Below are 23,749 nucleotides of genomic sequence, written 5' to 3'. Positions count from 1 at the left end.
TTTTTACACAATTTGCCTTTCAGTTTGAGTCTTGATTGTGTGAAACCATTATTATTCTGAACTGTGCACAAGATAAAGCGATATAGCTCATTTCATGACTCCATCTCTCTCTCTGCTCTGCTTTTCACAGGAGTGTCTTCGTGCCAGGTGATCATTATCCCAGCCAACACGTTCAAAGTACTGCCGTGCAAGCTGCGCTCTAATTTGGCAGAGAGGAAGTGGGAGTTCAGTGAGAGCACAGGTCACTTCCATTACCCCAGCCCAGAGGGGGGGCTAGTAGTAGTAGCTCAAGCTGACAGGCAGGAAACCTACGAGTGCTGGTCAGTGGAGGAAGGCTTCAAACAACTTCTGGCAAACTACTGTGTGAGAGGTGAGGCCAAGCAGGAGAGCACAACCCTGACAGGCCGTTCACGTACGCCACAGATCTCCCAGGAGGAGTTCATCATCCTGCCAGGAGAGGCCCGCTCCCCGCAGATCAACACTAAGACCTACTGGAACGAGCTGATAGTGGTGTGTGCCCTCCTGGCGTTTTCCCTCGTGGTCTTCTCACTCTTCGTGGTCTACAGGAACCGCAACCACATGAAGTCCATGCTCAAGGAGGGGGAGTGCCCCAGCATGCAGCAGAAAAAGCCGAGAATAGTGGTGAAACCGGCTGAGAACTTGCCGCTTAATGGCAACACAGTGACAACGTCGGCATCAGATCACAAGGGCTACCAGACCCTTAATGACAACTACATCTGCAGCACTCCACCGCACGAGTGCTCGTCGCCCGACAACAGCAAGAGCTTCTCTGAGTCGGAGAAGAGGCCTCTGCACATGAGAGAGAGCCATGTAGAGATTTCTCCCGCATGCCCACGGCCACGAGTCAGACTGGGCTCTGAGATTAAAGACTCTATAGTGTGAGGCCTGGCTTTGTGACATATAGAAGGACTCATTTTGAACTGAAAGGAAAGTGGCGCACTTGCTGAGAAAGACAAAGCCCCGTAAGAGGGAAAACTGAGGAACAGACTCTTCATGGAGAGACATTTCATTACACAGATTTTGCACTTTGTCTTTTTTGTTTTGTTTTGTCCCTGTGGTCCATGTGCATTTCATTTTTATTTTCCCTCTCACTCCCTGTTTATTCAAGTGCATTCGAAGCGCACTGAAGAAGTTCCAGTTTGCCTTCAGCCTTTTTGACGCTTTCACGTACGGCTCACAGGAATGTAACAAGCGTAGAGGTGGTGTCACAACGATGATTCAGTGAGTGAATTTCACTGCATTGCCGCTCAGTCCGTCCATAAAATCCACTGGTAATGCTTTGAAAGGCAGAGTGATACTCAAACATGTTTCCACTAACAGCTGACACAGTGTTTTCTTTTCATTCTGTCATCTGGTTAAGAGCCTACCCCTTCGCTGAGGCTATGCACTATGTATTGTTCTGTAGCAAAGTAAACACTCACACCAGAATATACACTAACAATCCAGTGGCAGGCGAGAAAGAAAAAGAAGTCCTGTCATAGATTTTCTTTTTTAGATAGCCAGTCAAGGAAGCACTCTCATTGTTTAAACACAGCAACAGAGAAAGAATTCTGGGAAGAGTTATTGAAAAGTGAAAGAATCACCTCAAGGAAAATGTTGTAGAAACTCCTACCACCTCAGTCACTACACACCAAAAATTATATATATATATAAATATATAAATATATAGTCATAAATGAAGTCACATAATGCTCTTTTTAAGTATCGGTATTATTAGTCAATACAAATATTCCTCTGTGGAAGCCTGACAGGGTTTTCTGTCACCAAATGTGATAAAGGGAAAAAAATCTCATTCCAGGTATTATCATGCTGTTCTTCGCGAGATAGGCAGTCTATGCAAAGCAAATAATGTGAAGTGGGGTAAACACAGAGAAAAACCTCACCTCGAGACTGAGTAAGCACAAAGGTGTTGGCGCTGTTAATTACTTTAGGATCAGCAGCGCTGCGAACACACACACCCACACGCGCACTCACACTCGCTCTCATTACACTAACTCTAAGTATGCAAGAGATTTTAGCCATTTTTTGGTAAGGAGGACGATTGGCCAGAGACATTTTTAATCATCACTCTTTAATGTTTTAAATATCTATCACTAATCTCAAAGGGGAAAAAATAAAATATAACTTAATACACCTATTCATAGTCTGATTTAAATAATACACATCTGTATAGACTCAACCATGATATACATATTAATTGAGGACAGTTAATGATTTTAAAGGCAGACATAAAGGCAATAAATTTCATTCTCATCTAGTGTTTAACAGGAATCGTGCATTTCAGTTATCCTTGATTAGCCATCCCCTTATCAGAAAACAAAACAAAGTGTATAAACCACATGATCCACTAAACATGAGTCAGAGGTTGGAGTAACTTGAAAGCATTTTTCATGTCATATAATATTATCTAAGTCTTACTTGAGTTTGGATCTAGTGTTGTAAAGCAGCCAGCAAAATTTTTAAAAATTCACGGAAACGCAAGAAGGCGTACCGCTCGACTCAGAATGCATAGGATTTGCACATGATGTTGAAAAGCCTTAGTATAACGCAGGTCATGGGTTTGATAACAAATCTGCCTTGGGGAAAACGGATAATGCCTTCTGATACAATAATCAAGAGATGTGCCTCTTGGGATAATAAACTAACCAGTTAGTAGTGCTGTAGAGTCGAAATGCGACACTGTAGGTGTGAAGGGACAGGCCATGCTCGGAAACGAGAGTGAAGGCATGGAATACATGTAATTTAATACTGTCAGCGTTGTACAGTATGTGCTCATGAGGTGTTTTGTTTTTCTTCTTTCTATTTAATTTGTTGTTACGGTGGCTTCAACCTCGGTCAGGGACTAAATTTTACTCTAAAACTGTAGCACATAAATAACCACTGGCTGATTTAAAAGATATTTAATTATAGATACGCATTAGTATTATGTTACATTTCTTGTAAATGGCACTGCGAAAAAATGACTGTGTGAATTTTACAGACTTGGTTGTCTATAATCAATCATGCAGTATGAAAGATTCATGCTTTGACTGTTATTAAAAACACAAATGGCAGCTTTTGGTGAAGTGGCTGTCATTGGAACAATATTAAATTTTGCTAAGTGCAGAACAAATATAAACGTGGCAGTGATTTAGTTAAAACATGTGCAGGTACTGAACATGCTTTTCTTTGAATACAAGCCTAAACTAATAAACGCCACAGTGGAAATATCCTCGTCTGCTCTCTCTTAATAAACCACTATAGTCTGGCCTTCTATTTGTGACAGTACAAGTTGCTCAGACTCTTATCAATATGTATTGTAAGTTTAAAAAAAAAAAGAGTTTTTATGTAAAATTGTTTTGTAAATTCAGCTGCCAATGTAAAAATATTGTGAATTGTATTTTTTTGTATCATACATCACTACTGTTTTGTTTTTTTTGTATTGTATATAAAAAGCACTTTATTTTAATTTTTCAAATAAAGATCAAATGGATAATTTTTTTATTCGAATGGCTCGTGATTTTATTCAGCAGAACGTTTCCTCTAATGATGCTGTTTATTGTAAATGTATCATTGGTGGAATGTAACGAAGTACATCACAGATCTGAAGTACTTGTTCTTCACTTGAATGTTTCCATTTTATGCAAGTTTATTGTTCTACTTCATTAAATTTGTCTGACAGCTTTAGTCAGTAGTTGCTTTTCAGATAACCTTATTTCATACCCTTCCTCTTCAGTGAAAGCTATCTTCAAATGTGATTTGATTTTTTTTTTTTCTCAGAAACTAAAGGATTAAATGTTCCTTTTTATGACTAAGATAATTCTCCTTCAGTTTAAGAAACTATTTAAAAACAGTCTTGGATTAGCTGGAAAATGTAAATGTTATTCTGAGCTCGTGGAAAGTTGTGCTTCTATAGATGTGTGACTCTCACAGGACGGTGACGCTACAGATCATCTTGTGGAGAAACAGGATTACATAATTCGGATACCAAATGTTGCAAACTATTCTGTTAAATTACGAATTAAAATAGATGTAGACGAGATTGGATATATAAAAATTGGATTATTAACTGGATTACAATTTTATTTAAAAAAATAATTGTATACTGGTCTCACACAACATCACTCTGATGATATTTTATTTTCCCTTGTCCGTATTTGCTTTTGTTTGGCATGGAGGTAATCCAAAAGTAATGCAAAGTAATCAGGTTACATTACATTAATATAATGATTCTTGGATACAGTTAGTAACTGTATCTGGATGCAATTTTAAGATAAACCTCCAGGCATGTGATGACATGATTAAACTACCCAACAGTATATAAAGAGGTTAAAATGAGTTCAACAACAGCAAAAAAATAAATAAATAAATAAATAAATGCAACATACATGTACTTTATATTTTTTGATGGTAGTATTATTAATCCAAATAGTAAACCTGACAGGGGTCACATTACTGCACAAATAGTACTATTACCTTTCATATTTTAACTACATTTTGAGGATAATACTGTGTTCTTGTAGTTTAAACAGCGTTTAATCAGTACTTCTTCCTCTTCCACTGCTGTATAATGACTTTTTTTTCCTTTTGCCCCCTGTTTTAATCTGACAGGGTGGAGTCAGAAACACACTCTGCACACTCAGGTGAACAAAGAGGAGTGTATCTGATAAAACTCTCATATGCTCCACACACACACCTCAAAGGCAAACAGAGACAAGCCACCTGCGTATGACCCACACATGGATGACATCTAACTCTGAACGAAAACAAACAACTATAATCCCAGCAGGAGTCACTGAGAGATCCCAGGTAGGAAGTGGCTCATTGGGTCCATTAATTCGGATGACACCCGCCTACGGTGAGACCTGGACCAATGGGTGGCTCCTGAACGCGTCTGTGAGACTTTCACTGACACTTTTAGCTTTTTGGTTGTCGCACAGCAATCACTTCCAAGAGAGGACGCATTTTTCTTTTGTTTATTATTATTATTTTTTTCACTTTATCCTGTACATGTTCTGTATGTGTTTTTTACTCGTTCGACTATGGACCGACCCAGCCTCCAGAGACTGTTTTCTGCCTGTGATGTGGACAAGTCCGGCAAGATCGAGTACGAGGACTTTACCGTCGTGTGCCGGGAGCTGTGCGTCCCCGAGGGGGAGATCAAAACCCTGTTCGATAAGTTTGACCCAGACGAAGACGGATACATCGACTACAGCAGCTTTTCCTCCAGGTTCCAGGAGGTCTCAGAGACTCTGGACTTGGCGTCGTTTGGCGCTGGGTCGTCCCAAAGCTGTCCGTGGGAAGAGTTTGTGGGCGGGATAGATGCGGCTTCTGTGCTCCCTGAGAGGTAAACTCACATCCGGCTGCTGCCCGCCGTGACCAACGGCTGCCGCTGTCCGCCGTTAGCTACTGTTAGCTGCTCATATTAACGAAAATATAGCTTTGTTATCATTATTAGTGACATTGTTATTAAACTTATCGGATAGTTCTGCTGACCCATTAGCCGTAGACCAAAGTTGCTCACCAAGGTTAACTTTAATGAGTCTTCAGGCGTCCTACCTGTCTGCACAGATTAATTTAGTCAACAGGTGTAACGTCTTCAACAGCAGGCTAGCTTAGCTTAGTTTAGCTAGCTAGCTTGACTAAACCATTTACATGTTTGTGTTAATATATTACATGTGGGGTCACTTTATTGCCACCGTTGCTTTCTCCAGTGGTCTGTCTTCATATATAAAAAATAAAATATATTGACATGGCAAAAAAAAGCCTTATAAGTGGACATTGAGTTAAAGGACACACATTGTTTTTACATGCTCTAATGCTCAAAGAACACATCAGTTTCCTCATACTGTCCAGTATTGCAGCACTACATTTCCCCCAGTCTGCTCTGATTGGTCAGCTCAGCCATCCCTGACCCAGCATTGCTAATGGTGTATGTATTTCGGAATTTCCGAGGGGGCATTCCCCAGCATCCAATCTCAAAGCCCCACAGTGCATCTGCTCAGGAAAACATGGATGCTTGCTGCAAGTAGGTGTTTGAATGGCAAGTCTGTGAACTTCACAAGCAACTTCAGCAGCTGATTTAACATTTGAGGCCACTTAAAAAGCCGTCTCAGTCGGCGGAAGTCTCTAAGGAGCCAAGTAAGATCTCTGTTTTCAAGATCTCATTTTGGCTTCCGAACACTCTGCCTCGCATGCTGTGTCCATGTTTTAATGTAATGTCCTTGGCTTGACCCAGCGTCGCATAAACAATAACATTAGGCTGTGTCCAATCTTATGGGCTACAAAGAAGTCACAAAGTCATAAAATTCAAGGCGAAACTGCTGACGAGGCATTGTCAGGAGCAGTGTGTGTTTTGAGACAAGAACATACATAAAACACTCAAGGAAAGGTAAAAGGAAAGAGCATAATGGGTCTTTTGTAAGAAATGTTTGTTTGTTTTGTTTTCAACTGATGAATTGCAGGACAGAGTAATGGAAGCATCTCTCAGTGCAACGGTCTATAATTCATCGGCACTTCAATCTGCAGCCCCCAAAGTGACTTCATAGTTGAATCAACAACTCGCTTTATCATGTTCATGAAAGTAGGATTCTTTGATGGGTTGTTACATTACTGCAATTAAGGTAGTTTTACCCAATTGCTGGCAGCTAAGTGGCTGCAGTTTAATTCTGAAAGTGGTTAGAGGTGGCCAAGATAGAGGAGAGAAAACTGCAGAAAGAATCAGCCTCTATCAGACATGGGATGATTATCATGACCAAAATAATTGCAATTTACAATCATATCCTGATAATCATCATAGTATGTTCATTCAGCCTCTATAGAAGTTATAATAGATAAAGTTAAGATTTATAACAAATTAAGCTGTTTACTGAAAACAGAGTTCATGTTGAATATTCAAATATTTACTGGTTCCAGCTTCTTAAATGTGAGAATTTGCTGCACTTCTTTGTTATTAATAATAGTAAAAGAAGAGTCTTTGGGTTTTGGACTGTTTGTGGACAAAAAAAACACTTTATAGACAACATGATTTATCTATTAATCCAGAAAATAAAAAGCAGATTGATCTTTAATGAAGTCACACTACTCTCTACAGTGATTAATGAGCTCAGTGCACATCCACCTGTTGCTGAGTCAAATGCTGTGATGCTAATGATGACCCTATGTGGCGTTTTCAACACACATTCATTTTATTTGTTCAAGAAAATCTTGACTGCTCCCACTTTTCCATGCTCGGAGGTATTTTACATATGGTTTAACAGTAGTTGATCCCACAGAGATAGATTCTGGGTGGAGTATGACATTGAAAGAACAACACTGATCTGTTCGTCGCTGGTTGTAACTGTTTGTTCTCCTCCCAGTCTCAAGGAGCAGCTGGCTGACCTGTACCAGGCCATTCACTCCTCTGCAAACATGACTCTGCTGCAGCAGTATGAGGAAGTCATCCACTCTCTGGTCAACCAAAGCCTGGACAACAGACTAGAGTGTGAAAAGCTGGAGACCAGTTTAAAGCGGTGAGAACAAATGTTACGATTTGCCTGTGCAGGGTCAGTTTAGAAAATCTGACCTGTGAACTAGAGATAAACAGAATGGCTATGAAATAATGAGCTGTCATTTAAACAGTGACTCACATCACAGTGTTGAAGATGATGGACACTCTCGTGTGGCTTTAATGTTGGTATGAGTAGTGGAAACTGGTTACATTTAAAAGTGACAGTTTAAAAAGTCCTAATTATCCTTACTGCAACAAACTGCCTGTGGATGTGTTTTGACTTCAGCCCAGTGGTGAGCTGCTGCCCTCTTGTGGCTTTAAGCTACAAAGACAGTGAATAAACCAAACCTCCGACTCCACTGCGTCAACTGGGATTAACTGCTTCACTTTAAACTGCATTAAAGGGAACTTTAAAGTGGTATTTTTCAACCTTGACCCCATTTTCCCATGTTTAAGTGAAAACAGTTTTTGAAATTGGTCCGGCATTAAGTGAGCTCACTGCACATATGAAACTGGCTGCAATATCCCTGCGGGCGATTGTGTACCTTCAAAGTAATCCACTTTAAGAGCTCGTTTTTGCCACTGACTGGCTCTGATTGTTATTAAGTGTCCAACAGCATTAATGACAACATCGCTACAGAGACTAAACCTCTTCATTAAACAATAAGATCCAGCCAGAAACAGTTGTTCACAGAAGCCATCAGACTCAGAAGTCATTTTACTGTAGTTAAAAATGCTTCATTCAAACTCAGCAGAAAAAATAAATAAAATTCATCACAATGTTCTTGGTTTAACCTTTTAAAATCATTTTTATTACTTAACAATTGAAATTAAATTGATTTACAATTTTTTTTAATTGTATAACAGCAATTTCTGTGATCACTGCTGCACAGTTGACAGTAGAGAAAATGCCTGTTATATCAACTTAGATTTTTTTGCCCTTGTGAATAACATTTAATCTGAACAATGAATGAATGCAAAGTACCTTAACAGTGGTCTCAGATACTGTATTTTAAAGGCTCAAGGAAACTGTGAGTTAAGGATTTTAATCATTTCCTTTTAAGCCTGTGAACTGATCATGTAGTACCTTGACACAACTATTGAATTTCAGTCCTACACACTGGAAAGAATCGCGTGTCCAATCTGTTTTGGTTTAGAGTTGTTCTGTGGTTCATTAAGTACAAAACAGTGACATTCCTCATTCAAGGAAGTAGGAAGAACTTAAATGTGCTGCACTTCCCTGCTCTTTTAATCATTTTAGAAACTGGATATCTGCTTTAATCTTAGTGTTTTTCCATTATCTTTTGAAAATAAATATTCTTTAAACATTGGAAAACCTGACATAAATCTTTACTAAAATAAAACAATATTGAGAAGTCTCACTGTCACAGTTTAGCACACCTGTGGAATCTGCTTTAAAAGGGCTGTCCCTCCCTCCCCTCTGGTTGGTTCATATGTAGTCTGACAAGAGTAGAGTCAGTCGGGTAGAACTGACTTATTGATAGTAGGGGAATGGATTTGTATTTTCAGTCCTGCCTGTATTAATCTGCTGGGCTACTTTTGGAGGATCTGCTTTAATTGAACGTACTTCTCTGCTCACTCAGAGCTGAGGAGATGAACAACAGTCAACTGACAGAACTGGAGGAGGATATACAGCAGCAACTAGCCAGAGTAGAGGAAAGGGTGCAAGAAGAGGTAAGTGCGATACCTGCAGTATTTATAGTGGACGGCTGCTCCTGTGATTTACTCTGATATTCATAGACATCAAAGTTAAGCAGCTGCATTTAAGCAAAAATTGGGCAAAAGATTGTGTTTTATTTCGCAGTAAAGGGTAGATTTCAGCACATTTTCCTTGGTTCCCGTGAGCTACCTGCATATTTGTGGTGCAGCACACAGCAGCAGGTTACACGTCTCCTCACAAAGAGCCTCTGTACAGTCAGATGAAAGCCTCTCTTCAAGGCCCGAGCTGCTCCTCAACTCTAACTGCTTCGGTTTCATGTTTGTAGGAGCAAAAGAAAATGGAGGGAGTTCTGGCGACCGTGCAGAGGAAGCACGAGAATACGGTCACAGACCTGCGTGCAACGGTGGACAGACTTTTAAAGGTAGGCTTTCCCACACAACATGCATTTACTTAGTTCTCCCATGGCAGACAGATTGTATGAAAAAGGCTTATTTTCTTACATCATGGAAGAGAGAAACAAGCCACCGGACCTGAAAGACAACACAGAAGCTCCTGCACATGTAGCTCTGGCTTCATTTCCGGAAAAACCCCCTGCAGCAACACAGAGAGAGAGGAAGTGCTTTCCAAATGTCTCACATTTATTGAGATGACCTATCAAAGTGCACCTTTAAGGACTTGTGTAAGAAAAATGTAACTGTTAAAATAAATAACACACAGTTGTGTCATTTCAATAAGAAAACATTAGACACAAAGATCAGAGAAGACATGCCTCAGACATGGTAATTATGATGTGTTAAACAGGGCGTCAGGGAAAATCACAAGGCCCTCCAGTGTCAAGCCAGTCTCAGAGAGGGAGTCGGCCTGACTTCTCATTCAGGACATAGGAATGCTGCTTGCTTGTAGTTGGTGCAAGGACAAGCACAGAGGGTAATGTTTGATAAGGCGCTGTGTGTGTACAACTTGAGGAATGCTGTTGTTAGCCCTGTTACACCCGCAAATGTAATAACTGCCCACAAACGTAATAAACCACAAACGTAATACAAATCTGCAGCTTTGAATGTAATAATCCCGCAAATGTAATAAATTTCCCACAAACGTAACAAAATTTGCCTACTGCAAACGTAATACTGAATTTCCTGCAAATGTAATAACTATTACATTTGCAGGAAATTATTACATATGTGGGAAAGTGAAAATCTGTAAATGTAATAACTTCCCACAAATGTAATATGAGACAAAATAATGATCTTTGTGGTTGTTGTTGTTTATTTGTTTACTTATAAACCTGCCAATAGTGACTGAATGTTGACAAGCAACCCGCAGGTCAGGTGGGGCAGGTCAGAAAGTGACAGTGCAGTGTTCTAAGTTATTAATGACACACACACACACACACACACACACACACACACACACACACAGGTCATGCTCATAATTTTAAGGGCTATGGCTACAAGCCTATGCTGGTGGCTTATGAGAGCCAATGTTTGAACCATTTAATGTCTGCATATCAAAGGCCGGGGCTGCACAGTGGCCCAGTGGTTAGCACTGCTGCCTCACAGCTAGAAGATCCCCGGTTTGCGTCCCGGTTAGGACGCCTGGGATCTTTCTGTGTGGAGTTTGCATGTTCTCCCTGTGCAGCGTAGGTTTTCACCGGGTACTCCGGCTTCCTCCCACAGTCCAAAAACATACTGAGGTTAATTGATTATTCTAAATTGTCCGTAGGTGTGAATGAGAGTGTGCCTGGTTGTTTGTCTCTATGTGTAGCCCTGTGATAGACTGGCGACCTGTCCAGGGTGTCCCCTGCCTTCGCCCTAAGTCAGCTGGGATACGATCCAGCCCCCCCGCGACCCTGCAGAGGATTAAGCGGCGTACATATAATGTACAGATAATGGATGGATGGATGGATATCAAAAGCCAAAAACTTGAATAGATAGTCCATTCTTTGAAGTAGGCCTAATGAAAACATTTGTCAAGATTTAAGACTGGTCCATGTTCTTTTTGATAGTAACATGGACCAAGACTGTCTGAACACTGACAATTAAAGTCTTGCAAATAAAGAATGACTGTAACTTAAATTAATCTACCATTGTGATTGCAGGAAAGTGAGCAGGCTCTAGGGGTGATTGTACTGTTCTTTTAAGGAGAAGTACTTTTGGTCAAGCAACTTTTTCCTATCGAGCGACAAATTCTTGGAACTCCACACCAAGTGCCTGATCTACCCACTATTGCTTCATTTTCCAAGCATCTTAAACTTTGGAAAATCAAACCTGTTGCCACTAATTGTGATCATTTTTAACTTGTCCACTGCTGCTGATTTGTTGTGTGTTATCATCTATTGTATATTATAATGTTTAATTTTTACATGTCCACATAGTTGGGTACTCACAAATTATAACTGTTAACGAATTATTGTAGTATGTAATAAGTCTGCAATTCTATCATCTTTTATTCTTAGGCAGTAGAGCAATGTGCAATTCAACAAGCACTTTATATTTCTGTTCTAGTTCTCTCTGTATTATAAAATTACCATTGTTGGTATTTAATTATTGTAAAATGTATTGAGAATTGTGCAATTAAAATAGCACTTTATATCTAGTGTGCAATTGGGCAAGTTGCAATATAATACGCATTAAACACGTAACTTTGCATGAAAAAAATGCTACATCGACACGTTTGACAATCTAGCGGACTCAATTTTTAAGGTAGCGCAAAACCAGCGGTATTATATGAATCTTGAGATTTCAACGAATCCATTGACACCAAATACATCATGCTTGCTGACCGGGAAAGGAGTGAAAAGTTGTTGCTGTTTTACCGCGAAGTGACTATAGACCTTTATTTAAGCTGGCATGTGGTGCAGCTAATTATGTTGGAGTATCATGCTACATAAGAGGAAAAAAATACAAGAGGGACGCTTTTGACAATATAGCGGACTGAGCTTTAAAACTACTGCGAAACCATCATATATCTTGAGATTTCAATGAATTCATCGATACAAAATACATCATGCTGACTTACCAGGAAAGGGGTGAAAAGTTCTGCCAAAGTTGTAGCCTGTCAGTGCGTCTTCTTTGTTCTGATTGGCAGAGTGGTGGTGCATACCCATTCATTCATTTATTTGCAGCAACAAATCATCAACAATTACATCACACTTAATTGAAAGGCCGTTTATTTAAAATAATGTAACATAATGTAACATTGGGAATTTTTCTGTTACTTACGGTAGCCTACATGGCAATTCTCACTTTCCTGCATTCACAATGGTAGATTAATTTAAGTTACAGTCATTCTTTATTTGCAAGACTTTAATTGTCAGTGTTCAGACAGTCTTGGTCCATGTTACTATCAAAAAGAACATGGACCAGTCTTAAATCTTGACAAATGTTTTCATTAGGCCTACTTCAAAGAATGGACTATCTATTCAAGTTTTTGGCTTTTGATATCCATCCATCCATCCATTATCTGTACATTATATTTACGCCGCTTAATCCTCTGCAGGGTCGCGGGGGGGCTGGATCGTATCCCAGCTGACTTAGGGCGAAGGCAGGGGACACCCTGGACAGGTCGCCAGTCTATCACAGGGCTACACATAGAGACAAACAACCAGGCACACTCTCATTCACACCTACGGACAATTTAGAATAATCAATTAACCTCAGTATGTTTTTGGACTGTGGGAAGAAGCTGGAGTACCCGGTGAAAACCTACGCTGCACAGGGAGAACATGCAAACTCCACACAGAAAGATCCCAGGCGTCCTAACCGGGACGCAAACCGGGGATCTTCTAGCTGTGAGGCAGCAGTGCTAACCATAGCCCTTAAAATTATGAGCATGACCTGTGTGTGTGTGTGTGTGTGTGTGTGTGTGTGTGTGTGTGTGTTATTAATAACTTAGAACACTGCTCTGTCACTTTCTGACCTGCCCCACCTGACCTGCGGGTTGCTTGTCAACATTCAGTCACTATTGGCAGGTTTATAAGTAAACAAATAAACAACAACAACCACAAAGATCATTATTTTGTCTCATATTACATTTGTGGGAAGTTATTACATTTACAGATTTTCACTTTCCCACATATGTAATAATTTCCTGCAAATGTAATAGTTATTACATTTGCAGGAAATTCAGTATTACGTTTGCAGTAGGCAAATTTTATTACGTTTGTGGGAAATTTATTACATTTGCGGGATTATTACATTCAAAGCTGCAGATTTGTATTACGTTTGTGGTTTATTACGTTTGTGGGCAGTTATTACGTTTGCGGGTGTAACAAGCCCATTAGCTGTGCTAGCTCCCATAGTTTAAGTTTACAATCCAGCTAAAGGCACTTTGCTGTCCTGCCTGCCTTTCCACCACAGCACTGCAGTCTGAACTGCACTATAGTCGTCCTTAAATAACCTGAACTAAATAATAATGATAATGATAATAATAATAATACGCTCTGTACATAAGAGTAGCAGCACTTCTGGACATCGCCTAGCCGATGTTGCCGCCTACGGGCAGTCTGTTCGTTTTTTTCTCTTGTGTTATAGCTGCTGTTTTTGTTTGTTTGGGTGTGTTTGAGGTGTTATGTTAAACACTTGTACTAAGTGCTAGCCAACATGATAATGAATAATTGGTTAACAGTAAATAAATAATAATAAATTGTCTCACACCAACCTTCAGTGTGCTTCAAACTGGAAGTGTTGTTTTTTATTTTTTTTTGGAAGATGAATAGATATCTTATTTTTTCCCTTTCTAAGCAGCTCTAATCTGAGCTTTAGATAAATTAGTGTTGGCGTTAAATGTCAGTTGAAGTAGTCGCCTTTATATTTGTGCAGTAGAAGCTCATAGCATATGTGGCAGCAGAGCATAAGACCTGTGACTGGTCGTCTCGGGCAGTGTGACAAATGATGATGGTGAATACCAACATTCAGCAGTTTAAAGAAAAGCTCAGTGATCTTCTTCCTCTTGCTGAACTTGCTCACAATGCTGATAATCGCACGGCAGTAACCTTCTATTTGTTATCAACATGAAGAAAACCTTCTCATCGTTCCTTTAAATCACAAAGTAAATACAAAAATGTAATTGCAGCTACTGTGGGGTAGATAATTACACCACCTTATGCCTGGGTAATGCAAGACTTATTTGTATTGTGTTTCAGTCATGCTATCAACAGTTGAAATCTGATGCTGTGCTATAGGTCAATATCTACACCTTCAGCAGGTCCGCCCTACATCACAAAGCATGAAAACAATTCCACCTCGCGCGTATCTACAGTGAAAAAATGTAACACATACTGTAAAGTGGTGTAAAATAGAAAAATGCAGTAATGTTCAAGGCCTCTGTTTGGCCCAAATGTTGAATTGTGAAAGCAGTTGCATTACTTGCCAGTAGATGGCGCTTGTTGACAATATATTGGCCATTAGTTTATTGCCAAAATATTTATAGGAAGTTTGAACACTGTGTGGTGAAGGAGGTTTTTTTTGGAGGGAACACAAACTTTTAAAAAAGGAGAACAATCCAAGGCACTCTATTTATTATTTCTTTATTTAGACTGAGAGTTCACGCCAAAATACTTGTAAGACAGATTTATTTTTTAGCTGTAAAAAATCCCACTCAGCACATTTCTTGGTCACAAGTTGAGATATACCAACTGTTTGGTTTGATTATAACTGATATGTCTACATCCAAAGGGCTGACTGCTACTTAGTTTGCCAACATATGGAACTACAAGTCTGGAAATGCCTTTTTTTTTATTCAAAATAAAAACACATCAGCTTATTGACATCTGAACGTGTTTGTAACAAAGTGTTTTGTGTAAATGTCTTTTTTCCCAGAGCCAAGAGGACTCTGATTCCAACCAGTCAAAGGAAGAGGTGGTCAGACTGAACAGACAAATCAGTGATCTCTCACAGGTAAATCGTTTTAGATGTGATTGTTTCAGTTGAACCAGTCGGATGCATGTCATGTAGAGTTACTCTAGCTCTTCACACTGAATCTCCTCCCAGGAAAACGAGCAGCTGCGGACGTCTCTGGTGCAGGCCCAGACCGACATCGCCATCCTGCACACAGAGCTGGACAAGCTGAAGAACATTTACGCAGACCAGAAAGCTCAGCACGAAAGGTGAGCCGCCGCTGTTTGACACTCATGCCCTGCTGACACAAAATATGATCCAGCAAACAGTACAACATGGGGCCTGTGTGTCTTTACAGAGAAACAGAGGATTTGAAGAGGATGCTTTTGGAGTATCAGTCGTATTCCAGTCAGATACACATTCTCCAGTAAGTCTGTCTCTTAATTGATGAAGCCTCTGAGTCTTAACATTCAGAAGAAAAAGTAACTATGGAAAGTTTATAATTACTCATCATTATCAAAGGTTTGCCTCAGTTTTGGTTTTGAATGCTCAGGTTTTGAGATATCAGTCGTTAAGATTTCTGTTAGCAACAAAATACCAAATTCAGTGTTAAATTGTTTTGATGTAATGAGTTGTGTGTGTGTAGTTAGCAGCAACATTACATGTGACAAATGGTTACAGACCTGGGATTTGTATTGTTCTACAGTGGTGTTGCACTCAGGAGCTTTGGGGGGTGCCAAATCACACAGTATGGGAATTTCTTCATGATGTTGCTTTACATTTGGGTAAAGAGATAAATTAGAAATGGAAACTTTCTAATCTAGAAACTTTAACATCACTTAACTGTAATCCAGCCTTTAAAACCAGGAAAACACTTATTGTGATATAAAAAAATCTGAGATGATGTATAGTTTCATATTGCCCCGTCCTATTCACCACACAACTGTTATATAAAGTAAATGTCTGTACTTGTGTCTGAACCTGTCTTGTGTTACCATGAACACATTTTTAGGGAAACAAACAAAAAGCTGTACGACAGTAATGACGGGCTGCGCTCCGCGTTGGCCAGCGCAGCTAAAAGGAGGGTAAGTTCCATGTTAACTGATGACATATTTCCTCATATTTTCCAATGGACGCTGACAGTATATTGTTTTCACTAGTTCAAGTGTAAAAAAAAAAAAAGTTTCCTCCCTGATGCTCCTAATCTCCCCAACAGCTGTCTCCCCAAAATGAAATCCCAGCCCGAAGGATGAAACCCCTCCGACAGAGCACACTCAACCACAGCAGGTATATAAGGTTCTTTACACCTTTGTGAATCTGAGCTTTGATTTTCGCAAATTGAGTCGTCGCAGCTTAAAGCTTAAAGCTTAAAGTGTGTTGGTGCTTTGGTGCAGCTCGGAGCCAGATCCCAGCAAAATGACCTACTCTCATGTGGCCACCTGGGCTGATAAGTACCTGGACAGTGGAGTCTCGCTGCCGATGGACACGGCTGAGAGCGAAGGCAGCGATTACGACAGCGACGACAGCAGGAGCTCGACAGAAACTGTGCACCACAGTTACTCGTACGTCCCGTCTGATGTGGAGGTCAGAACAGACATCAGGCTCAAATAGGTCAGAGGTCAGATAATGTCAATGTGCTGGTGAGTTAAAAATAGTATTTTCTTTGTCTGTCACAGATATCAGAAGTGAAATCTGAAGCGACAGTGTCAGTGGCTCCGAGCAGGACAAACTCTATTGCATCATCCCTACGAAGACGTTTGTCTGCATTTTCCTCAAAGGTAAAACACTTTTTAATGCACGAGACCTCGTCATTAAGCATTCGTTTTACACCAAACAAAAACACAAACTGTGTGTTCACAAATATGTTTAAATCCACGTCACTGAGCACTGATATCATCCACCCACCTGACAGGTGCGGCATATCAAGATGCCAGCTTGATTATCACACAGGTGTGCCCCGGCTGGTAACAATAGAAAGCCACCAGACATGTTTAACATTTGAGACGAGTTTAATCAACAACTCATATTGATTTATTTTCTGTTTCAGTCCCAAAGAAGTGAAATTGCATTACATATCTGGAAATTTCATACTAGGTAGTAATTACCAAGGTGATGATGATTAATTAAATCATGTACTTCAATTTACTGACCAGAAGATTTTTGACAGAAAGTTGTTGGAAGTTTCCTGGAAATGTTTAAAAGAAATCGCGGGTGATTTATCAACCGCTTATTGAATAGAGCAGAATATTATTATTAAATAATAAGGGGGTAATTTCCAATAAACTGTGAGGTAGACATTGTGGTAATTCCACAGAAATGTCTCATTTGTCACTTGGTAATTACCATCTACTTAGAATGAAATTTAGTGGACTTGAAGCATGACCAAAATTGGTTATTTAAGAGGACAAAACTCCAAAGATTTCCTCTGTTTCCTCTCCTGTCACTCATCTCACGACCCCTCAGATTTATATTGTAACACCCTCTGGTTGGGAACCACTGATGCATCACCACCAGTGTCTTACCTTTTGTGTTGAAAAATGTGATTCATCCAACTCGTTTGGGTTTATGACCAAATACCTGCCAACACTAATGACATACTATCAGCCTGTGTTTGTAACTTGCTAAATGAAATGGCCAGCATTGGTCATGTGATTACAGGTGGTTGTATGATGGCAAAGGCTGTGAAATTTGAGCGAAAGCTCCAGAAATATAATGAAGTGGGGCTTGAGTCGAGAATAAACTGACTTACTGATTTCTTAATTAAAAAATAGAGTTTTCCATATTAAAGTTATCTTTTGTCCCATGTGAGAAGCCTTTAGAAGCAGACATAGTGGAATCTGAAGAACCTGTTCCGATGTTCCGTCTGGTTTTAGCCGGAGATGCAGGATCTGGAAAGTCCAGCTTCCTGCTGAGACTTACGCTCAACGAGTTCAGAGGAGACATGCAGACAACGCTGGGTGCGTGCCACAGCAAACACATAACATTCAATCAGACGCTGACGCATTCTTGATTTCAGAAGTTTAAAATCTGTTTTTTTGGTTGTCAGGAGTTGATTTCCAAATGAAGAGGATGCTGGTGGACGGAGAGAAGACGAGCCTGCAGATATGGGACACAGCTGGGCAGGAGAGGTAGAGGAGTTTCAACATGTGACAAACATGATACCAATTAAATCTGTGTTAACAAAACTATTCTTAAAATAAAAAATACACTAAATATTGGGTTGTATTTATTTTTATTGTAGGTTTCGTAGCATTGCCAGGTCCTATTTCCGTAAAGCTCATGGAGTCCTGCTCCTCTATGATGTCACTTCAGAAACCAGCTTCCTGAATGTCAGGGCGTGGGTGGATCAGATCCAGGTAACTGTTGAAATTCTCAAGTGTTTAATAACTGATGAAGAAGCAGGAATATATTTTACAACGTCCTTTGTTTTTCAACAGGACTCAGCAGAGGAGAAAATCCCCATGTGTGTTATTGGAAACAAGGTGGACCTGCGAGAGCAGCTTCCAGAGGGAAGCTGTGTGAGGAGTTTGCACGGAGAGAAGTTGGCCAAGGTGTGTAACTTTCTCATTCCACCTGATTGAAGAATGTTTATACAGACACCCGGCCCTCCCAGGTGTCTAAATAAACCCACTGCAGTCAGGTATGTCTACTTTGCTTGCAGGCATACGGCGCCTTGTTCTGCGAGACAAGTGCCAAAGAGGGAACGAACGTCGTCGAGGCCGTGCTTCATCTAGCGAGGTAGGAGGCAGAAGAGAGTGAGTTTTAAAGTGTTTTCTTTTCCTTCTCAAACCATGGAGACACTTAGACTTGTTTTCCCTTTCCACAGAGAGGTAAAGAAAAATGTCAAACTGAGGCGGCAGTCAGAATCTCAGGTCAGACTAAGTCCGTCCAACCCAAAGAAGAAGCTAAACGCCTGCTGTGGACTGTAGATCGATATCAGTCGATATGACGGAGCAATGAAGGACACCAAGTGATTTTTATTTTTGTGATGAAGAGCATATTTTTTTCCTGCAAGAACTTTTTAAGCATTGAAATATTTAACTCTCAAGCCTCAAATATATATTTCTCTGATCAAAATGAAGATTTCTGTTAATGGAAAACATGCATACACGTGAAATGCAAATAATGTAATCATGCTTATATTTTTCTTAGGTTTTTGTATTTATACGGTAGTAAAGTAATTTTATGAAGTAAATAAATAAGGAACAATAATTGAGACTGAGTTGAGATTTAACTTTTTTAAATGGTTTTACCAGATGGAAAAAAAAGCCTTTTTAAATGAATTAACTTTTTTTGTGTCTAGTTCTTAAAAAGATCAAGACGGACCAAATACATTCTTTAAAACATTTTTTATTAAGCATCGCAAGCATTGCTTATGTGAGCAATATTACATTTCAGTTTCAACAATTACTGGAGCTCAATTATATCTCAGAATAGTGATGTTGAGCACGTCATTTGTTTACTAATTACCTTTGTGGTTCGGTTACACGCTTTACAAAAGTTCCCTTTCTTTTTTTTTGTGTGTGTGTGTCTGTGATACCAGAATATTTTCCAGGACCCTTTTTTTTATCATGACAAACAGAAATGTAATCCCTTTTCCAAATAAAACAGACGCAACTGCAAAGAAAACCTTCTGTCTTATCCATCAGCAGGAAATCTCTGCCGGTGCTGTGAATTCACTTGATGCTGTACTGTCATCAGTATCATGAATACTTTACATCTTTTACTCAAACATGTTTCTACCACGTAAAAACTCAAAACACAACTTCAGGCTTCAGTGCATCTTCTGTTGCATTCCTTTTCGTCTCTTTACAGTAAAAAAAAAAAAACCCTCCTCAAATGACTAAATAAGACTAGAAGGCAATGCTCTGCACCTGCACACGATGATGATGATGATGTAGATGATGGTGGTAGTGGTGGTGATGAGGACATTCAAAGCGCCTCCTGCTGAGGATCTCAGTTTCTCGCGGTCAGGACCACCGACGTCACTAAGCTGCCCAAGGCCACAACCAGAGCTCCGAGTATAAACTTCCAGGAAAGTCCCTGAAAAAGACACAAACAACAAGAGGAGTCAAGATGGAGTCAGAACAGAACCTGTTTACATATTTTCTGCTGAGGCTCACAGATGGTTTCTTCTTGGAGGGAATAAGAAATGGTGCGATGTTGTCTCCGAGCATCTCCGCCGGCTTGGCTCTCCATTCTTGAGTGTCGTTGCCTCCCGCTTGCCTTCTGACCAGTTTAGACAACTCGACATGGATCGCCTAAAGAAAAGGGGGTAAAGTAGACATCTATAAACACATCCTCTAAACAAAAAAATAAAGATGTAATGTTGGAAAGGAGACAGGAGGCAGTTTGAGAAATTGTCCAGCAGGGGAGAGCAGAGGTCTGAAACACAGATCCTGACAGGGTCGACCTTAAAGACTGAAGGCCAAAGACAAATGAATCATAACAATCAGAATTTTTCATTTTTCTTTTAAACTTTAAACACCCCTGCTTAATTTCTAATGTTTTCATATTGCTTTACATTAAATGTTTTAAAACAAAGCGAGCAAAACACGTACTGTTGTCTGTTTGTGCTTTGACTTTGTAGTACAGCCGCAGTATGACAACTTTCTCCCACAGCAGCTAAAATCAGTTTTCCTCAAAGTATTTAATCCAGTGTTGAGACAAGGGGTGTAATTACCAAAGCGGCAGATATTTTCGGTTTGTCTAGACAAGACCAGACATATTTGTGACAGTGGCAGTGTGCCCTTTAGGTCAGGTCGCTGCAATACTGGCAGCAGTGTGCTGTAAACAGCTGATCGTTAACTCTTAGTACTCTCACCCAGCCTGCAGTGACTGAAACCAGTCGGCTAAAAATAGACGACAAACTGAGATTGTTCTTTTTTGATGCAATAAAGAGAGAACTTGTCTATAACACAGTGCGGAGGGTCAACTTTGGCCCTTTCTTACCCTCACTCTCACTCTACTCCTTTTGCAGCGCAGGGCTCACAGTGACAATATTTAGCTCACATGTTTGTTATTTTTACCAACTTTGCCGGACAGTTCTGAGCAGTGCGGTCACATCTGTAGCTGCCAGATGTGCAGTTATTTTTCGCCAGAGCCCTCAGTGTGGAGGATTTGGCAGATTAGCCAACCCACACAAACAAGACGGGACAGGCCCTCAACAGAAGTCGCTCACCAGGATCCTTCCCTTGAGGCCGACGTGTGAACGGCTCTAAACTCTCACAATGAACGTGAAGAGTGCTTGCTCACAGTTTGCCGAAGATGTTTTTGTGCTGACTGAAAAATTTGCAGTAAAACAAGCAGCTGTGGGATATACGAGCATGGATGAAGATGAGGGGAACTGAATAGCGAGGATTTAATTAGGCAGAAAATTAAGTTATTGTATTCTCAACTGTCCATGATGTGGAACAGATCTGGAAAAAGTTTTGTAGTTTGGGATTTTTTCTGACTAAGTTCTTATAAATTATTGACTTTATAATATTTCTTCATGAACTGAATCAGACATACTGTGAGTTAACTTACATGAACTAATGCATGAAGCAATATTTTGTTAAGTTTGGCTTGTGTTTGTTTATGGTTTCTTAGCTGTACTAGCATCACAGCTTTAATGTATGAAATGTCTGTTAACTGCTCACAGTCCAGACAAAAATATCCTGAAATTTGAGAGAGACATCATGTCCACCTGAGGATGGATCCTTTTTTACTTTAGTGACCACTGGACTTTTAGCATCTATCGCCACCACAGAGGTGATATTTGTTGGCTATGACTGAAATGTCTCGAAATATTGGATTGCTATAAACTTTGGTTCAACCATTCGTGTCCCTCAGAGGATGAATCACTGGTTTGCTGCTTCTCACTTGTCATTTAGCTCTTTTCCCCATTTAATTTTTCCAATATTTAGCTTTTTTGACAAAATGCCTGTAAAGCATATGGCATTCCTATCAGCCTCAGCTTTACTTTGTGTTTGGTGCTAATTCTCTAGACATGCTTTTGGTTTGTCTACTCTGGGCTACCGTAGAAAAACACGGTGGACCTCTGTATACACAAAAAGCTGATTCTAAGGTAACCAAAACATAAAAGTTCTTAGTTTCAGATGACTATACACTTAAAAAAAAACACACTTATGAATATTAGATTTCAGCTAATACATCCCCCTAGATCCTACATACTGGACCTTTAAGTTGGCCACTTTCATCCGTATTGATTGGCTGGTTCGGGGGCTCCATTAATAATGGCGACCTAATTTTAGAATGACCTTTTGCTTTGTGCGTGAGGGATTCACGGGCAGATTTTAGATGGATGTGGCGAGGGGACGGACCGGCTCACACACATAATCTCACCTTGGTGGCTGGCTCCAGTTTCAAGGCCTTTTTTAGCACCTCCATGGCCTCTTTGTACTCCCCCTTGTCCGACAGGAGCTGAGGGAGATTAGAGAAGGTACAGTGTGAGCAGTGCTGGAGGACCCGTAAATCAAAACAGGCAGAGCACAGATAGCAATAACGCCGCAGCTATTTCTTCCTCAAAAATAATCAAAAATAATCCCAAATTAAACAAAACTCTCTTGATTGCAGGAACTGTCCCTGCAATAATCATTTATGGATTGATAAGGATCAAATGAGATGCTCCTCGCAGTCGCCTCTTAGTGATATAACCCGGAAGAATCGGGCCCTCACCTTCCCCGCCCTGAAGAGGGCCTTGACGTTGTTTGGCTCGAGGGTCAGAACGTCCCTGCTGGTGTGCAGCGCCTCGTCGTACCGCTCCAGTTTGAGCTGAGCGGCAGCCAGGTTGTTCAAACACTTCACCCGGTAGTCCTGCACCTCCTCCTCCTCCGCCTTCACACTGCCATCGCTACCATCTGCACAGAGACCGAGACACACAACCTCGGATGTTTGCTCTGCAGGGGACATTTAGTGGCACAGATACTGCCGACAAGTCAAGAAAACAAAACAAAAAAAAGCCAAGAACAGCTGAGAGAGATTATTCATTTAATGTTGGAGAGGACTTATTCAAAAATACTGCAGAATCTTGAAAATATTTGGCCAATCAAAGAGAAACTCCCATTGGGTGTCATTATAAGGATCGCTCATCCTCTGTTCTTTTATTCATCTGGATATTATATCACTGTCTCCACTGGAAAAAAACTGCATGGTTTCATCATTAGACACACAAGTCCAGCTGAATGCAGCGGTGACCCCAGTAATGAGCACTTTCTGTACTTGGCCCAGAGGATGATGGTTGATAAATGTTAGCAGCTCAGCGACCACGTGTGTGTGGATCCTCTCATAACTCCACTCTGCCACAGAAACAAGCCCTTAATGCTACTCTCACATATTATTGACTTCTCAGTTGGCCAATTCGAAACAGTTGACAGTATACACTTACAGCAGTCCAGACCTACATCAATAATAGCTAGATGTATTTGAGTTTTTTTTTTTTAAAGCTCCATTTTGGTCTCCACCAGCTCTTTAGCTGTGAAATGCTCTGCTGTGTTAACAAGCTGATAGCTTGCTTTGCTTGCCTGCTGCTATAAGTTGACCAAGTAACTTGTTTTGTTTTGAGGTGGACAAAAGCCGTATGAGCACAGTCGCTTCTTGTTGTAATGATCTGGATCTGGTTAGTGTGCGCATTTTTAGACACTAAACTCTGACCCCATTTTGCTGCTACATTAAACATTTCAAGTGTGAGTTGTCTGACTGAACTGCAATATGACGACAGTGAAACAGAGTAAACTTTGG

At 40.3% G+C, this 23,749-nt stretch overlaps 3 protein-coding genes across 4 annotated transcripts in view; 2 read left to right on the top strand and 1 right to left on the bottom strand.

Annotated features, from left to right (window-relative positions):
* sema4ba (sema domain, immunoglobulin domain (Ig), transmembrane domain (TM) and short cytoplasmic domain, (semaphorin) 4Ba) overlaps positions 1–3,504 on the top strand; it is a 77,916-nt gene extending 74,412 nt beyond the window's left edge. The window contains exon 15 of the mRNA XM_037107946.1: positions 131–3,504. Coding sequence (XP_036963841.1) covers positions 131–903 — 773 coding nt within the window. The 3' untranslated portion in view covers positions 904–3,504. The remainder of the gene's footprint in view (positions 1–130) is intronic.
* A 1,223-nt stretch (positions 3,505–4,727) lies between these two features.
* zgc:162879 (ras and EF-hand domain-containing protein) lies at positions 4,728–19,225 on the top strand. 2 transcript variants are annotated; one of them, XM_037106222.1, is made up of 17 exons: positions 4,728–5,347; positions 7,359–7,511; positions 9,094–9,184; positions 9,496–9,591; positions 14,990–15,067; positions 15,161–15,276; positions 15,366–15,434; positions 16,020–16,092; positions 16,224–16,294; positions 16,402–16,591; positions 16,684–16,785; positions 17,817–17,964; positions 18,054–18,135; positions 18,249–18,363; positions 18,445–18,558; positions 18,669–18,745; positions 18,834–19,225. In XM_037106222.1, the coding sequence occupies exons 1-17, from the start codon at positions 5,043–5,045 to the stop codon at positions 18,934–18,936; spliced, it is 1,983 nt and encodes a 660-aa protein (XP_036962117.1). In that variant the 5' UTR covers positions 4,728–5,042; the 3' UTR covers positions 18,937–19,225. The 2 variants fall into 2 exon arrangements, with proteins under 2 accessions (XP_036962117.1, XP_036962118.1); XM_037106223.1 differs by having other exon boundaries at positions 4,733–5,347; positions 17,820–17,964.
* Positions 19,226–19,341: 116 nt separating this feature from the next.
* fkbp16 (FKBP prolyl isomerase 16) overlaps positions 19,342–23,749 on the bottom strand; it is a 68,212-nt gene continuing 63,804 nt past the window's right edge. The window contains exons 6-9 of the mRNA XM_037106225.1: positions 22,688–22,869; positions 22,355–22,432; positions 20,131–20,268; positions 19,342–20,050 (exon numbers count right to left, since the gene is read on the bottom strand). Of these exons, the coding sequence (XP_036962120.1) occupies positions 19,964–20,050; positions 20,131–20,268; positions 22,355–22,432; positions 22,688–22,869 (485 nt within the window). The 3' untranslated portion in view covers positions 19,342–19,963. The remainder of the gene's footprint in view (positions 20,051–20,130; positions 20,269–22,354; positions 22,433–22,687; positions 22,870–23,749) is intronic.

The sequence above is a fragment of the Acanthopagrus latus genome, chromosome 8, assembly GCF_904848185.1.
Source record: "Acanthopagrus latus isolate v.2019 chromosome 8, fAcaLat1.1, whole genome shotgun sequence".
In the NCBI taxonomy this organism is placed as follows: domain Eukaryota; kingdom Metazoa; phylum Chordata; class Actinopteri; order Spariformes; family Sparidae; genus Acanthopagrus; species Acanthopagrus latus.
The sequence above is the reverse complement of the archived record's forward strand: the minus strand, read 5'-3'. Positions and strand labels throughout refer to the sequence as shown.

What these genes read in the sequence shown, in the direction of transcription:
- zgc:162879 (XM_037106222.1), top strand. Translation starts at nt 5,043, where the DNA reads ATGGACCGACCCAGCCTCCAGAGACTGTTTTCTGCCTGTGATGTGGAC. An exon ending in CGGTGGACAGACTTTTAAAG is followed by an intron (nt 9,592 to 14,989) that starts GTAGGCTTTCCC and finishes CTTTTTTCCCAG; the next exon opens with AGCCAAGAGGACTCTGATTC. An exon ending in ACGTCCCGTCTGATGTGGAG is followed by an intron (nt 16,592 to 16,683) that starts GTCAGAACAGAC and finishes TGTCTGTCACAG; the next exon opens with ATATCAGAAGTGAAATCTGA.